This window comes from Rissa tridactyla, chromosome 16, assembly GCF_028500815.1.
Source record: "Rissa tridactyla isolate bRisTri1 chromosome 16, bRisTri1.patW.cur.20221130, whole genome shotgun sequence".
In the NCBI taxonomy this organism is placed as follows: Eukaryota; Metazoa; Chordata; class Aves; order Charadriiformes; family Laridae; genus Rissa; species Rissa tridactyla.
In genome coordinates, this window is record NC_071481.1 from 6,338,144 (window position 1) to 6,354,322 (window position 16,179).

Here is a 16,179-nt window from a genome sequence, read left to right on the forward strand (position 1 = left end):
CAGACGGGCCTGGGCAACCGTCTCTGGGTGGCCCTGCTTGAGCACGGGGCTGGACCAGGTGACATCCAGAGGTCCATTCCAACCTCAGCCATTTTGCGATTCTCATGAGAAACTGTGCAATACCGCTCGCTGCTCAGGCTTGCCTTGAGGAAGGGTTGGTTATCTTGTGAAGTTGTCCTCCCACGGGGGACAGTCCCTGTGACTTTCCTTGCAATGGGCTAATAAATTGTGTGTCATGGCAAACTTTGCACACTTTTCCGTCACCAAACTGTTCCCTGCTGATGTCTTGCAGGAAGGCTGACAGAACCAATCCTTATCACCTGTTCCACAGCAGAGGACTATGAAAAATGCCTCTTCTACCTACAGAAGGTATTTTTCAGAGAACTTTAGAATCAGCAGCAATACTGCAAACTTTTCTGCAGCAACATCTCTTTTCAAGCCTGGGATTTTCCCAGCCATAGATCGATCTAACACGTATCAACCTCCCAACTTTTCTTCTCCGTTTGCACAAAAGATTCACCTGAGTAGGGAGTTGTCTTCAAGCCTATCCACCTAAACACGAGGAGGAACTTCTTTACCCCGAGGCTGGCAGAGCCCTGGCACAGGCTGCCCAGAGAGGTGGTGGAGTCTCCGTCTCTGGAGACATTCCAACCCCGCCTGGACGCGTTCCTGTGCCACCTGCTGTGGGTGACCCTGCTCTGGCAGGGGGTGGGACTGGGTGATCTCCAGAGGTCCCTTCCAACCCTACAATTCTATGATTCTTCTGATAAGACTCATCCATTTGGCCAGTAAAATATCAGTGGGTATTTACAAAGAAGAGAAACACTCAGTCAGCAGGGACTGCATTTGGGTCCTCTTAGACAAAACACCTACCTACTCTAGGAGTGAAAGACTGATACCTAAGCACTCAAATTGCACTGATTTCAATAGAAATTACATACTGAAATAAGCAGAACTACTGAGGGGAGGAGGCAGGCCATTGGACTCTATTTTATGAAGCTAGAGAGACACATTATATCACACCAACTCCTAGAATACCCATGACTGCACTACCAGCTTATGACCTGGTTCCCTGCAAGTTATACTCATCTAAACATGAGTTATTTCCAAGTAGGTCCTTCAAAAACTCTGCTTTTCAGAGTCAATCATTTTTTGTTGGCCAGCACACATAGCACACCCTACCCAGTGGACAACCCTACTTGGGCTCAGAGGAGAGAAAGGTGAATCAGGAGTGGATGTTTTAAAAGCAGAAGGGATTTGGGCTGTGAGTATTTATTAATCAATATAGTTATTCTATAGTTAAGCATGGCTATGTTTATCTAGTGTGTGAATTCTTGGCAGAGCTAGGATATTCACGTGCTGAAAATATGTTCCAGCCACGGAAAATCCTTGATCCTCTGACTCTCCAGCCACCACCAATCATCCCTAAGAAATCCCGGCAACATCGGTAGGACGTTAGCCTGCAATGACAAGGAGAAGGGATGCTGAGTATGATCCTGACAGAAAGCGAAGAAGCTGCAAGAACGAGTAAGAGTGAACTGGAAATAGGAAACCAAGCTTCTTTCAGACTGAGAGGCCAATAAAGGTCTGCACACGAACTGCTCTCCACTGGCCACTCTTCTGAACGGGCCATTGCAATCAGTGTCGGATCTTGTAATTCTGATCTCAGCTGTACACATGCCATAAGGAGAAATCTTTCTCCATTTTCTTACTATATTTATTGCCTGATTCTTATCAGAAAAAGAAACATTGTAAAATACTGTGTAAATAGTACAAATAAAACCCATTTACCTGAGCTTAAACCATGCGTAAAAAGCAGCATTCGGGTGACTGTTGGCTCGGAGATCCATTGCCTTCCTTTGAAGTGACAGGCACAGCGCAATTCTTGATGGTGAACAGTCCCTTTTCTACAGCTTTTCTTCTCTGCCCAAATCAAGAAGAAAGGTTTCACAAAACAAAAACTGTTTCCCCAAATACTCATTTCTGTCCACTACCCTCCAAGAAGAGCAACCCAAAAACCTACAGGCCGAATCAAATCCTGAAGAACTGTAGATCCAGAATAATTTTTCTTTATTAAACTTTTGGAGAAGGTGCACGAAAACAAAGATAACTCCTCTCCTCTGCTACCTGCCATTTGCCCTGCCCTGAAATTTTGCCATCGTTACCCTTTTTCATTTTAGAAGTCAAAATTCAGGAATACAGATCCAGATTAGAAGCACAAAATGCTAAACGGTAACACTGGATCTGGCATCAGGAAAATAATATACATCACTCAGAGAAAAGCTGCTAAATTTGGTTTAACTCCAGAGCTAGGTCAGGCCCTTTTCTGGGGACAGGCAAGGGAGCCTCGGGCACAGTCAGTTTCAAAGAAATCACAAAATATCTTAGATTAGCAGCTTCGTAAAATTTGTCAATGGTGTTCCTTTCTAAGTATAATTAAAGCACGTGTGCTAAAAGAGATGGCTCTTAAGCCAGTGAAAGATTTCACTGATCAGGTCTGAGACACTCAGCTTGCGAGGCTGCCTCAAGCAGGATGGAAAGCAGAAGGAAAGGGCACACTTTTCAGCACATAAGAGACTTCTTCCACCTCTGCTGTATAAACGGAGCTGTTCCAGAAATTTCTTAGTTAAAGCTTTTCAGAGTCCTCGCTCACACGTAGGCTGCAGCAGGACACACCTGTGCCCAACACTCTTTTTATCTACCACTTCCTCAACAAGCAACGGCAGCAGCGCTGGCCGCGCAACGCAGCCAGGCAAACCCTGGGAGACGCTGCCCCAGCTGGAGGCAGAGCCCTCCGAGCCCGGGAGCAGACAGCCCTCCTCTGTGGAGCAGAAGGGGTGCAGAGACATAACCCAGCCTCCCAGACAGACGGACACCACCACCAAACCCAAAACACTACCCGAGAGCTCCTTCTCTTGCAGACGGACACCGCCAGCGGAGGTCCATGTCACCCCAGAGCCAGGGCTGATCTGCAGGACGCGATGGGACACCCAGCCCACGCCTGCCATGGGGCAGAGACACAGCCCTCAGAGCAGCAGCTCCCTTGGACCTTGGCACTTTGGTGGCCGCAGCAGTGGTGGCAGCACAAACCCAGCTCCCACCCCTGGCTCTCTCTCAACCGAGTGATCCACCTCCTTACCTCTTGGATGGATTCAAGTCAGGGACACGACTTGCCGAGTCATGCCAAGCCAGGGACAGCATCAGGGCTGCTGGTGAGGGCAAGCACGCCCCAGACTGATATCACAAAATACATGTCTAAGAAAGACTCCCCTTAAACGGCAAAAGCCTTTACTCATCACTGGCAGCTCAAGAACTTTTTTTTAGATTCCTCAGTTCATAGGACACCTCAAAGGCAAGTTTAAGATAAGTGCTGGACAACTCTAATAAAACAAGGACTAAGTGCTACCAACTGTCCTACCAAAAAAATTGCATTTTTTTTTCCATAAACATGTAATACACCTTTTAAGCTTCACCTACGCAAAGTGTAAGACTTATTATGTCCTCACTTAAGCCGTAATTCGATATTGTCGTTTTGGAGCCTGCATATTTGCCTTTTGTTAGCAATGTGAAGGAACTTTTTCTTGGTTTTTTTTTTTTAGATATAACCACGTATCATATTTTAACTATTTGACGTTAACATTAATGAAACATTGCATTTCTAAATTTGCTTGATCACTTAGCCTCTAGAAACTTCACGATGTTTTTCAGGGATATTTCATTTTCTCTTTTGAAAAGAGATTCAAGCAAACCCAAATCTTGTTAGAATCATTTCATTGGATGTAAACGATTTGAGGGAGAAGCCTTTTTTTAACCTACAGTCTATACACAGAGATCAAGCAGAAGTTCAAATCAGAACTCGAAAAACCCCATAAACTCTGGGATTTGAGCTGAAAATTCAGCCATAATCTGATTCAAATATTGCAGTAATTGCACACTGATAAAACACAGCTATTGTTCTTTCTGACTGGAAACTTATATACAGTGTTTTCTTACAAGCTCACTGTTCCGAGCCAATGGCTTTCATTTCCTTTGATGCAAAGAACAGCTCTTTTACTGAAATTCTCCGAGGCTTAAATGATTCACACGTTGGGTTTTTCCCTCTAAATTGGAGCTTTAAGAAGTCAGGAAATTGGTTGCTTTTCCCATCAAGAAGCAGCCGTAAAGTCAGGTGGTTAGGTAAGCAGGAAGTGGAACTGTTCTTCAAGGTAGGCATATAGAAACCCAAAGGCCACTGTGCAAATTTCCAATGAATAATACGGCTCTGCTCATCCTGTTTCAATATTAACTGGCAGTAGCGTCGGCTATTCAACACCCACCGCCCAGAAAACCTTGTACGCCTCACCAAGATTTGCCACACGTTGCCAGAGGCGCAAGACACTCCACTAGACACTCGAATCTTTCATTCCTCAAATCATAAGCTCTGTTGAATTATTTTATTTTTTTTTTTGCCCAACATGTTGCTGCTTCTCTGACATCATCAGGAACGGAAAAAAACATCAGCCAGAGTTTCCTGCCATTTTGGTAGTGGGTAGCTTAAGAGCTGGTTTAGCCAGGAAACATTTAGCAACTTGCTTAAAAAGGGAAAAAAAGTGAAAGTGCAGCGATCTAAAATTCAGTGACAGAAGAATTTGGTTGGGGGTATGTTGCTGAAATAGCCAGAGTTCTGGAAGAGAGGGGAAGTGAATGGCGAAAGTAAAACTAAGAACACTGGGACAACCTAAAAAATAAACCCCTTCCTTTCCAATTTGCTTAATTATATCACATAGGCACTTAACTCAATTTTCAAGTTTATTTTACCTTTACAAAAGGTTACAGTCAGAAATCTTGTTGAAAACTAAAAAAACGAGAAGGGTCAATACAGAGCCGGGACTACACACGGCCAACATAGAAGGAGCAGTGTCTTTACTAGCCAGTGTTTAGACTTCTGAGTATATTAAATCCCACAGAGAAACTCCTTACAAGACAGTGACAGTCTTACACTTTAAAAAAGTGATCCTTTTTAATCCAATCCAATGCTTTCACCTTTCCTTGGCTGAACCTCCAGTTCACCTCCATTAAAAGTCTGCACATTACTCAAAGCAATGGAGGAAAACTCACTCTGTAAGTGAATTTCACATAGGGATACCTATGCGAAAAATTATATCAGTAACACAAGAATTAACAATAAGAGGATCAAAGAAGGTATAGGGATGTCTCTTGCAGGAAACACAATAACAGAGAAGCTTGAAGATTGAAACTGGGACTATGGAGGAATACATTATAGTGAATAAGGATAACCCCTTGCACTTCATTTTTCCTTACAATTACTTCACCCAGTTACAAGATTCTATAATGCACAAAAATAAAAAAAGGCACAAAGCAAAAAAGACAGGATAACTCCTCTTGACATAATCACTGAAGAAATGTTCAGCAATAAAACCATGTCCATGAATCACAAAATTGATCCTTCGGCTTTACTCAAGCTTGCCAAGACCTCCTCCACAGAAGGCTTTGAGAAAGACCATCTGGAGAGAGCTTAGAGAGACTAAAAGTACTAGAAACCACAGCCTGTGAAGCAGGATAAGAGTCTAGAGAAAACAAGGATAGATCCATCATAATGGATAATGTTAATTTTAACCAACAAATTATCTCTTCTCCTCTGATTTGAAATCAGTCACAGCACTGGATTCCCTAGGGAGGTCATGGAGTCACCTCAATGGAAGTCTAACGGGTAGGTCGTCGTCCAGTCTCACCAAGCCCGTCTGGGAGCAGAGAGGATATGTGACTTGCTTACCAAGGGAATAACCTGTCTCACTTCCGAGGATTCTCTGTTCAAGTGCTTTCGCAACACACATCTGTGGAGGCAATAACTTCTGCTCTGCAGCTACTGTAATTTCACAGAGCCCTGCTTAAAACAGCATGTCATTCAGACTTGGAATAATCCCCTCTGAGCATTTAGTAAGGTGATTAACAGAAATTTCATTATTCTGTTAGGATTTAATTTAGAAGCCCTGTACAGTTTAGGTTATCTCTAAGAAATCATGAGGAAGCTGATGTAATGGCTGTACTGTCAGATATTTATAACATTTCATGTGAAGGCCGAGTCAAAACCCATTTTTGGCCAGAGCTGATTCGGTCATAAAAGAGTCTACTCTAAGCAGCTTTCACCAGAAGGGCAAACCAGAAAGCATTCAGAGCTTTGAAGCTATTACTGCAGTCACAGAACACAAAAATAATTATATAAAAAAAGACACGTTGAGTTTTAACTAGTTGAAGCCACAGGCGAGATTATTTGAAATCGGCGTCAATTCACAGAAAGCAACCAACTCTAGCTGAAACCCTGCCCCTTTAAATTGGGGCAAAAGAATTAATTCTAGCCACGTTAGAGCTCTGAAACTGGAGGACCACTAAATCAACATTAACGAAAATCCTCCATGGTAGAATTTCAGTAAGGGAAAACATCTTCCAGTGATGATGAAGTCACTGGAGCTATGCTGGTACACACCAGCAGATGCTCTGGTTCTTTTTGTTCTGGGGTGAGGGAAAAAAAGCATGAAGAACAAATGCTGGGCTTTTCTCTGTTTTCCACTGTCTTTTCCCCCTCTATAAACTAGGTTAGACGAGAGCATTAAACCAAATGTCATTCTCTAAACAGTGTGATTCTCATTTGAGTGCGTTAGAAGTCTCCCTTTTGTAATTCAGTATTTCAAGTACCCAGGATTGCCGAGTTATAGAAGGGGAGGAGGATAAATGTTACTCCCTTCTCCCCTTAACTTCCCTGGAGGGGACGAGGGGATCACAGAACTTGCATAGGAAAACCTCTGCAAGCACAAGTGATGCGGCCATGGCAGTCTCACCCTGGCACTTCTGTGAACCGAGACTGGCCAAACCAACACCTTCTGTCGAGACTGGAGAGAGGATTTCATGGGTGAAGAGTGATGGCCTTCTGCTGCACAGCAAAGAGAGCCATTTGACATGAGTGAAAGGCACCGTCTGCTCAGGGAAGAGTAGTAGATAGGGTTGCTAGGCACAATGCCTTATTCCCTTAATATGAGCATCAGGACACATCTTGGAAATACAGAGAGCCTGCAAAAGCTGAGAGAGTGCCCTGTAGGAACTACTGTATTTCCTGCAGTGGGACGCCAGCCTTCTACGTGCGTATCAATCTGTGGGAGCATCACAGAGACATGTGCAGAAGATGCAAAGCGGAATAATGACAAGAAGGGTCCTTGGTCCCAAACACTGTTGAAGAGAGCATCAGTGAAAAAAAAAGCCCCAACCCAACAACCCAGGAAACTTGCAATAATGCAATGCAGCTGAACAGAATGTCAGCTTGACTTGGCAGTTTTTCTGTTTCTAAATGCTAGGTTTGTTGAGAAGAAACAAAGCGAAACTCCCTCCAAAGCCATTCCTTGCTGCTATCTATATAACGATGCTTTACGCACCCAGCCCCTCCCTTCTTTTTTCCTTGAAAAGCTGAGCTCGGCTTCCCATTCTCACAGCATATTGCAATTGATCTGTTTTCATTATGGACTCTGAGGGTGGAAAAAGCAAGGCTTTTCTTCTGGTGTTTTGTCTCCATGTTCTTCTTCTGGAAACTGGCAGCTGTAAGTCTCTTCTCTATGGTGTGACAGTCGTGGAGCCCCCAGCAGCCTAGGGAAGTTATGTTCCAGATCTGCGGTGAGAATAAGCAAAAGCACTGCACATACAAGAGGTCTTCACACATGTCAGTCTGCTGCCCGTGACCTTTACCAACACAGCCTCTCGCTGAGGAAAGGGCAGAGAGACAGGTGATACACTGCATCTTAATCAAACTAAGTAACCCGCCCAAAATTGCCGAGTAAATCCGTATTTACTCTATTTATTCAACTTAATTTATTCCATTCTGACTGGATCAACAGAGACATTGTTCTCCACTGAAAGATTCTGGAGCAAGTCCAGAGAAGGGCAACAAAGGTGGTGAGAGGTCTAGAGGACAAAGTCCTGTGAGGAGTGGCTGAGGGAGGTGGGGTTGTTCAGCCTGGAAAAGAGGATGCTGAGGGGAGACCTTATCGTTCTCTACCTTTCTTCACCGAAAGGGTTGTCAAACGTTGGAACAGGCTGCCCAGGGCAGCGGTTGAGTCGCCACCCCTGGGGGTATTTAAAAGATGGGCAGACGTGGTGTTGAGGGATATGGTTTAGTGATGGTTTGGGCAGTGCTGGGTTGATGGTTGGACTCGATGATCTGAAAGGTCCCTTCCAACCTCGACGATTCTATGATTCTATAGAAGTTCACAAAGGTGCACTTACCATCAGCTGTGTGATATTTTTCCTTCTTCAGAGACCATATGCAGAAATGCAAGAAGAAAGTCAGCAAGATGAGAACGAATACAGCCACTGCAGTAAGGATGGCCAGGATGGTGGTATATAGAGAATCTTTCGCAACAGGAACTGCAATTAAAAATATTTTAATACAGATTAAGCAATCATGTGCCCAGACGATTGTTAAAATACTCAGTATCTGCAAAGCCTCTACCCACTTATTCGTATCTAATTTGATCCACGATAAAACATGAGATTTCAGTCCCGGGTGTTGTGGACTCAACCAATACTTGTAAAGGAACTGGATAACTAACTAAGCTATTGTCTCCCTAAGAAAATCTAGCAAAACAGCAAGAGCAGTTCAACGGAAGACTCTGACAATTTGCCAAATAAGCGTACTCTATTTAAGGACAATTGTTGGGTTTTCTCTACCTTTATTACTGACAGCACTTTAATGGTGGAACCTTTGCCTGGGTCAACAAATCTACTTATATTAATATCACAAGAAATACAACAGTAATTGTCAAAGCAAATTTTCATGACAGCAAACTCTGGATGATAATTATGCAGCAAATCACCAACTAAGGAAGCGCAGAGAAAAGTTATAGGCTCAAAGAAACAAATCATTGTGAGAAGGTACCTTGCTCCACATCTTTAGAAGGGAAACCACATACTGCATTGTGTGTACTGTTGCCTTGCTTGATTGTTAGAAACCCCGAACTTTCACAACTAAAAGAAGAATAAGAATCACATTTAGAACATCCCTGCCTTTCCCTTCATTCCTCTCCAGTCTTTCTCTTGGCTCCCTTTCTTCCTTCTCTCCACTCTTTCCACTACTTGTTTCCTTTTTTTTCCTTTTTATAGCAGTGCAAGTAAAATTATGGCTGTTCCCCAACAAGTTAACACTACATCACAATTGTTTATGCGCACATTTTTTTTGAGTCTCTTGTTTCAAGTACTGTCCACTTTTGGAATAATTTTGCATCAGTTTAAGCTTGACTTGGAAGCAAGTTGAATACACAGCAGTTTGTCTTAAGTTCTGCTTTGAGACTGACTATTTATAAAGCCAAAGGAGAGTGAAATATCCTATTGCTGAATTTTAAAAATTCATCATTTAATCTTATCGGTGATCTCATCTTTAACCCAATTTTATTTTCTAATTTAAGTATTAATCATTTGAGAATTTTATCACACATTTTTCCAAAGAAGGAAAGTATCAATAAATACATACTCAGTCCAATTACGGCACCAGCCATTCTTAACATTAGAATAGGTTCCAATCTCGCACGGTTTACATTTGAATATGAAGTCTAAAATTCCTACAAGAAAAAAGAACATGAATTATTAGTGGTCAGTGATTTACTGGAAGATGGGAATATAACAGAATAGAGCACAATGCATTCCCTCTACGCTCTTTCATCATTATGAATCACCCCCCTGGAGAAACACGTAAGCAATTCTTGCCACCTTGGCGTTTTGGGACATGTATGGGTGGACCCCTTACAGAAGAGGTACAGAATAGTCTGATCTGACAGCAGAGGGTGTAAAGTTAAGAGGCAACACAGAATAAAACACTCTTCTGCTGACAGTTCTAGCAGCTTGGAAAAACAGTAATACTGAAAGTCTGAGCATGAAAGTGAAAGCCGCAAATTTAGGAAGGGAAGACTCATAAAACAGGGAAGCAAGGGTTTTAGTCACAGAGGTCACAGGACAAATGACATTTCTGTCTGCATCACGAGCCTTCCCAAAAGCAGGTTGTAATAAGTGAAGGAAACTGCTGCTCCACTACCCACTTATATTGAACTCAGCCTTTTAGAGTCATTTGTGTTTCTTTAGTTACCAAGCTTAACCAGCTCCTCGCCTTCTGCACACTCAGGCAGTTTTTCACAGTAGAGACATGCGCTATCACTACAGCCGTATCCCTGACGACATTTGCAGTCAGGGTCCTCAACATTTTGACACGTGCTGTTGTCTCCTGTCAAGAAGAAAAAAGTTAGGTTTGCCTTTGTCTTAGAGGCCAGAAATTAACTTAACTATTAGTCTCACCGGCTGACAGAGGTGAAATAGTTCCTTACTGTGCTGTGGCAGAAAAAATGGATAACAAAGATGTCACTCCCATACATACTGGGTAAAGTCTAGAGTACTCAAATTCACATCACTCAGCTTTTTACCCCGTGGCTATCTGAGGACTGCACGACTTACCACTGTAACCCTTCTCTCTTACCTGGAAAACCAGCGTGAGGTCACGGCAGACAGAAGTAAGGTAGCAGATTTGCTGGTTTACATTAGCAGGTTTGTGCAGGTTTAGACACTATGGGGTGAGGAGGGCACTGCCAGTGCCCCAGAGAAGCACTACGCATTAACTAGCCATCCAGTCAGCTCTCCAGACACTGCCAGAGCTCTTCTCAGTTAGGCACATGTTAGAGGAGGGATGCCCAAAAGATCCTTGGCCAGTGAAGCTAGAGCTCCTTTTTCATGCTTTTCCCAACAGCTGCTGCTTCCTACACTCTGTTGGCAGAACTAAGTCTAAATCCACGCCATAAAACCAGCACCCTTCCTACCCTCTGTCCTTGTGTTTCTAGAGGAGTTCTGTTGTGAACTTTGCTTTCACTCAAAATATACCATCTCTAATTCTGAGACACTCCTGAGTTCACGAAAGCAAAGGATTTATCACACGTACTGATCCCATCAGCAAACAGTATCAAGCAGTCCTTCCGGCACTTGGAGACCAGTTAAAAGAAAAGTGCTGTTCAACCAGGAAGCTGTACAACTTAAAGGAAAAAAAAATATAGAGGGAAATGCTGGGTAGTTCAATAGCGTGCTTAAAACCCCACAGTGAGTAGCAAAGATCAAGAAAAGATTATTTCCTGATGTTGCTCATGGAACGTACAGGGCCACCAGGAAACTCCCCACATCCTCCTCAGCCCACTGGCCTCCTCCAAAGCTTAGTGAAGTCTGTCAAAACTTAGTGAAGTTCAGCAAAAAGGAACCAGCCTGGGGGTGCTTCTTTCTGCCCATTACTAGTGGGTGATTCTGTAGGTGATCCCACCGAGCGATGACTCTCCTACCTCATGCTCATCCCACTTTATCTCAGTGGGAAGGGTTATACCCTGGGGTCTCCACACTCCCGAGGACTCTATAGCTCTTCACCTATTTATTGCTCATTCCCGCAAATCTCAAGTGTCCACTCCTTCCACAGGGAATTCAGATATATTCAAGCAGATATATTCAAGCTGCTAATAGGAGGCTGACTCCTACGGAGGCACCAATGAAAGATGTAACTTCTCAGCTAGTCCTGTGGCTAACCTGCAGGACACCAGCCCTACCACGCTAGCTAGACAAGGCTTCCAGCAACCCTGTTTCAGGATAAGCAGAAAAGGAAGGTGCATTCCTTACTATAAGGTCATACAAACAGCTGCATGTTCCCTGCTGTTCATCTCTGGCTACCGTTACGGACGAGACACTAGATTAGGAAGAATAGTATGATTGTTCCTGCGACCACGGAAGAGGCCATTGGAACCACCTGTTCCGTCCTTCAGCCTAACAGGCACAGAAACATCACCCAGCAAGTCCTGCAGCTAGTCTGTTCCACCTCTAGTGTCTTAATTTGACTTAAAGTTACAGGCAAGTGAGAAGCCATTACCATCTCACCACCACCCTAAGATCAGGCAAGGATACGGGTTAGAACAGGCTGTTGAAACCAATGATCACCCGAGACCTTGTCTGTGCCTTCACTTCTGGGACAAGCACAGGACAGTGGAACGGAGGGATTGAAGTGGAATGTTTCCTACTCTTTAGGACTGCAAATTGCAAAGGACAGCCTTACAGGGAGCATCACTCCCGGTATTCCCTCTGTAGTCTGAATGGCACAGACAAACTCTAAAACCACGTCAGAATGGAGCAAGGGCTCAGAATCGGTGTTAAGTGAACGCTTTCTTTCCTTGTGAGGAAGACCGGCCCACAGAAACTTCCTTTCCCTTTCCCACTACAGAATAACAAGTAAAAGCACATAACAAATCTGAAACATGAGTCCACTCTGAAGTTTATAGCTAAGGCCCATTATGAGTTTGGGGGGCAGGAGGGAAGCCCTTGCCACTTTGTTTTGCATATACAGTTAATCAAGATACATTTACATACCCACATGTCTGTTCCCCACACTCAACTACCCTGGTTGACATAAAACAATACTGACAAACGGAAAGAAGACAGACACATCGTTCCTTTACCTGCGTTTGAGCTGCATTTGGGGCAGCATTTCTTTTCATCTTTACCGATTATTCTCAGTTCACCATCCTGGCACTGTGTTGCCAGAGTTTGCTGTGTCCATTGCCATAGGCACGCCAGCAGCAGCAAGCACGCTCGAATCTTGAGGTGACCGACTTCGCTTGCCAGGCCAGTCATGTCTTGAGCTATACAACCCCAAAGCACACCTAGGGTGGGCTTGTATCAGGACTTTTCTGCAAAAGCTCTCGTTCCCCTGACACCGTGGGAAGGCACTGTGCTTTTTGTGGCTGCACTCTTCCTGTTTCTTCAGGGGCGGGGAAAAGATTTTATTTTACGTCATCAAATTCTTAAAAAAGTAGAGCTAAGCAACCATGCACCAGTGACTCCATTAAGAGTGCAGCAGGTTAGGAGCAAGACGTAGCATCACGTAATTTGATTTTCAAAGGATTTTGCAAGTTGATATACAATTGAAAATTAATGCATATTAAATTAGTGTGTGAACTTCAGCGCTCTCAGACTATTTCATTCTGACTTGAGTTCCTAATAAAGTTAGAAACCTTCAAGGATTTAACTATCAGATTGCAATGTATAGTAAGTCCATCCATCCACTCAGATTTTCTGATTCTCATTCTGTTAATTGTTTTCAACTTCTTTCACTCTGGATCAGGAGAACTCTTGAATTACTTTCCAGAGCTGATGTAACTCCATATGGATACCATGAAACCAAGAGAAAGAATACCGTCATCCCCACAGGCTGCAAAATCAGCCCTGGTACCAAAACTGAAAATGGCTGCGATGGGGTCTTTAGGGGCACGTACAGCTCCTCTGAGCCCCAGATCCCTGGGATTTAGGTAACAAAAGACTCAGTAAAATTGTAAATAGGCACAGAGATGTTGCCTATAATCATCACCAGCTGATGGGTTTCAATTCCAAAATGTCTCGCCTTATACAAATGCATATGCAAACTTCCATCTCTGCTTTAGGTGTAGACAGCTTTCTTCCTTCCCCCCCCCCCCACCTTCTGTCTCCACTGCACCCCAGGGTTTGCTTCTGTTCCTCTAGCTTGTGGTTGCTCTTACGCGTGCACAGCGAGGGTAGTATTTTAAGTCCAACCTCATTCTCAACTGAACGGATGAATTCTGATGCAGAAGCAGCTTTTAACGGATTCTTTTCCACACTGCATGTGACGACAAATAGGTCAAGGCAAGGGAGAGTCAGACCCACGAAGAGAGATGAGCGCCTGTAGAAAATGTTATGCCTACAGAATTTGACACCTGCCCTGTTAATTCTCCTTAGCTTAACACACAGCCAATGAAGTCTGAATTAACTTCCCACACAGACACCAACACTCTTCCTTCAGTGTGTTCTATGCTTTCTTCCTGAAGATTCATCTATGGATCGCAAACAGTAGGTTAGTCAACACACCCTTCACTTAGCCTATGGTCTATTCAGGAATCTCGCTGTGTTCCTGTTGTGGGTTGGAAACAATCGGATAGGTTTGGTATGCAACAGACCCTTCTAGTTTTAAAAATGTATGCTGCAAAGCAGCGTGTACTCTTAAATGTGCTAGGTAAAACCCTTCTATCAAAAGATGACATCCAAACTAGCTGCAAGCAGGCAAGAGACACAGATCTCTGCCGTCACTTTTTCCCACATAATGGCCTAGAAGGCCAACTGCTAATTTTCAGAAACTAAAAGCCTCCTACTCTGTACTTCTGCCACACAGGAGATCCCCTCCTCTTCCCACACAGCACAGCTCCTCACACTCGTCACAGCTAGTACCACTCACGCTATACTGGAAACACACACTGCCTGCTGCTGCCCAGCCGGCCTCTGAGAGCCCTGGACACCACGGTTCTTGGGTTCAGTCCCCCACACCAGGATTCCTTTCACCGGCTCCTCCAAACAGCATAACCACAACACCTGGGCAACACAGGGAAGCTTTACAGGTACTGGTCAGGGTGCTGGCCCTGTACACAAAACACGGTGCATACAGAACTTTGTCTCACCTTCTTCAGAACTCATACAATGAAGACAAGTTATTAGGCAAAGCACTAATTGCAAAACACTACAGCACCACACTCTGCAGACCCATCAGTTATGACCATTTCTGAATTGCACACAAGCCCTGACCAACTCAGAGGATATTTTTATTATTCCTAGCTTTTACAAGAATAGGCCAACAATAAGGAGAACTTGTTTCAAGATCCTTATGTTAAGATTCACGCCAGGGCATGCTGGCTGCAATACCATTTGAAAATACCCCTCCTCACATAATAGCGCAAGAAATACCTGGAGCACACTCAGCCCCACCACCTTACTGTGGCTGCAGCCAGAATTCCTGGGGGCAGAGCACCCCACATCTGCCCTGGTAACAAGTGCTGCTCCTGCTCTTGTAAATGGCGTGCACGCCAAGCTCTCCCTTACACCTTCTCCAACCCTTTGTCCCTTCCCCAGCGCAGGCTGGTACAGTGGGGAAATGTGGCATCAACCACTTTTAGAAGCTTCTCAACGCGTGCATAAAGTGATTGTGGACAGGAGGGGATACACCTTTCCATTCAGCCCACCACTTCCCCTGGCTCTGCAAGTCTTTCTCAGAGTCTGTGAAAGAGGTATTTAGTCTCAACCGCATGAAGAAAGCAAGAACAAAAGACCCACGAAGGAAAGCCAAATTACTTGAAATCAAGATTTCTTCATTGTCCCAGCAGCACCTGCCTTTGAAGTCAGGTGCTTCCAGTTTCATTAAAAGACAGTGTGTAGGCTCCCTGCAAATATAAAAGGGCTGCAAACCCTCTTACAGTAGCTGGCAACACTGACACAAATTGTGGGACGTCACAAATGGTCTCAGGAGCAACACTGACATATCTTCATGAAGTGTGCAGAGAAAAATGTAAGCCAGGAATAGGAAGAAATGGGATCAGCTCTGTGCGTTGCTGCGAGACTCACCCAGAGGTGCAGCTCATGCTCCCCAGAAACTCCCCAAGGCTTTGTTAAGCGCACGTGGTTGCTGGGTTCAGTCCCACTGCCAGTACTGACGCGGAGGAGACAAACCCTTTGGGGACGCTGACAGCTGTTCTGATGCCAAAGCTGGGGTCCTGCAGAGCTGAGAGTCATTCAGCCTCACTTTCTGGAAATTACACCTCAAGGCCATACCCCAGGAAACCTGGCATGCCAGTCACCAATAACTAATGCTGCTGAATAACCAACGGGAAGAATTGCTACTTCCAGCAATAGCTGGGATGGGTAATTTTATAACGAACAGAAAGACTTGAATGGTAAAAGACCAGGTCTCTGATTAGGCACCACACTTAAGTCTCCTGATACCTTACTTTCTTCATCTTTAGAAGAAGTCTAGCTGTAGCAATAGACTAGACCACGTCTACCAGAAGGGACAAGGACAGTGTAGTTTCCAGACAGAGGAACTGGCCATGCCCTTGATTACTAAATAGCACTGCCTAAATACCAAACATGAACGTTAATCAGACATTTGCTCAGTGTCATAAACACAGCAACAGAGAAGGGATCTCCAAAGGCCCCACCAAGACAACTGGCAGTTGGTATGCAAGGGACCCCCAGGCCTGGTTGCAGACAGGCAGTTAGCGTATGCGATATCTCATACCTGGTGTTTATCAGAATAGGAATTAATAATTTATTACCCTCTATCTTTTTTCAATG

At 44.2% G+C, this 16,179-nt stretch overlaps 2 protein-coding genes across 6 annotated transcripts in view; one reads left to right on the plus strand and one right to left on the minus strand.

The window, feature by feature from the left end:
• LOC128918507 (uncharacterized) overlaps positions 1 to 1,790 on the plus strand; it is an 8,223-nt gene extending 6,433 nt beyond the window's left edge. Inside the window, exons 10-11 of the mRNA XM_054222770.1 lie at positions 293 to 369; positions 1,377 to 1,790. Of these exons, the coding sequence (XP_054078745.1) occupies positions 293 to 369; positions 1,377 to 1,451 (152 nt within the window). The 3' untranslated portion in view covers positions 1,452 to 1,790. The remainder of the gene's footprint in view (positions 1 to 292; positions 370 to 1,376) is intronic.
• TNFRSF18 (TNF receptor superfamily member 18) overlaps positions 1 to 15,890 on the minus strand; it is a 25,848-nt gene extending 9,958 nt beyond the window's left edge. Inside the window, exons 1-7 of one of the 5 annotated variants that reach the window (XR_008469553.1) lie at positions 12,507 to 15,890; positions 10,121 to 10,255; positions 9,512 to 9,599; positions 8,921 to 9,009; positions 8,269 to 8,409; positions 7,425 to 7,632; positions 1,792 to 1,923 (exon numbers count right to left, since the gene is read on the minus strand). Coding sequence is in view for 4 of the 5 variants with exons in the window: in XM_054222774.1 (XP_054078749.1) it covers positions 7,343 to 7,632; positions 8,269 to 8,409; positions 8,921 to 9,009; positions 9,512 to 9,599; positions 10,121 to 10,255; positions 12,507 to 12,681 (918 nt within the window). In the remaining variant the exon portion in view is untranslated. Of the gene's footprint in view, positions 1 to 1,722; positions 1,924 to 4,468; positions 7,679 to 8,268; positions 8,410 to 8,920; positions 9,010 to 9,511; positions 9,600 to 10,120; positions 10,256 to 12,506 lie in introns of those variants that run through there. The other 4 variants (XM_054222775.1, XM_054222774.1, XM_054222777.1 and 1 more) reach the window with 4 other exon arrangements.
• Positions 15,891 to 16,179: the final 289 nt, after the last annotated feature.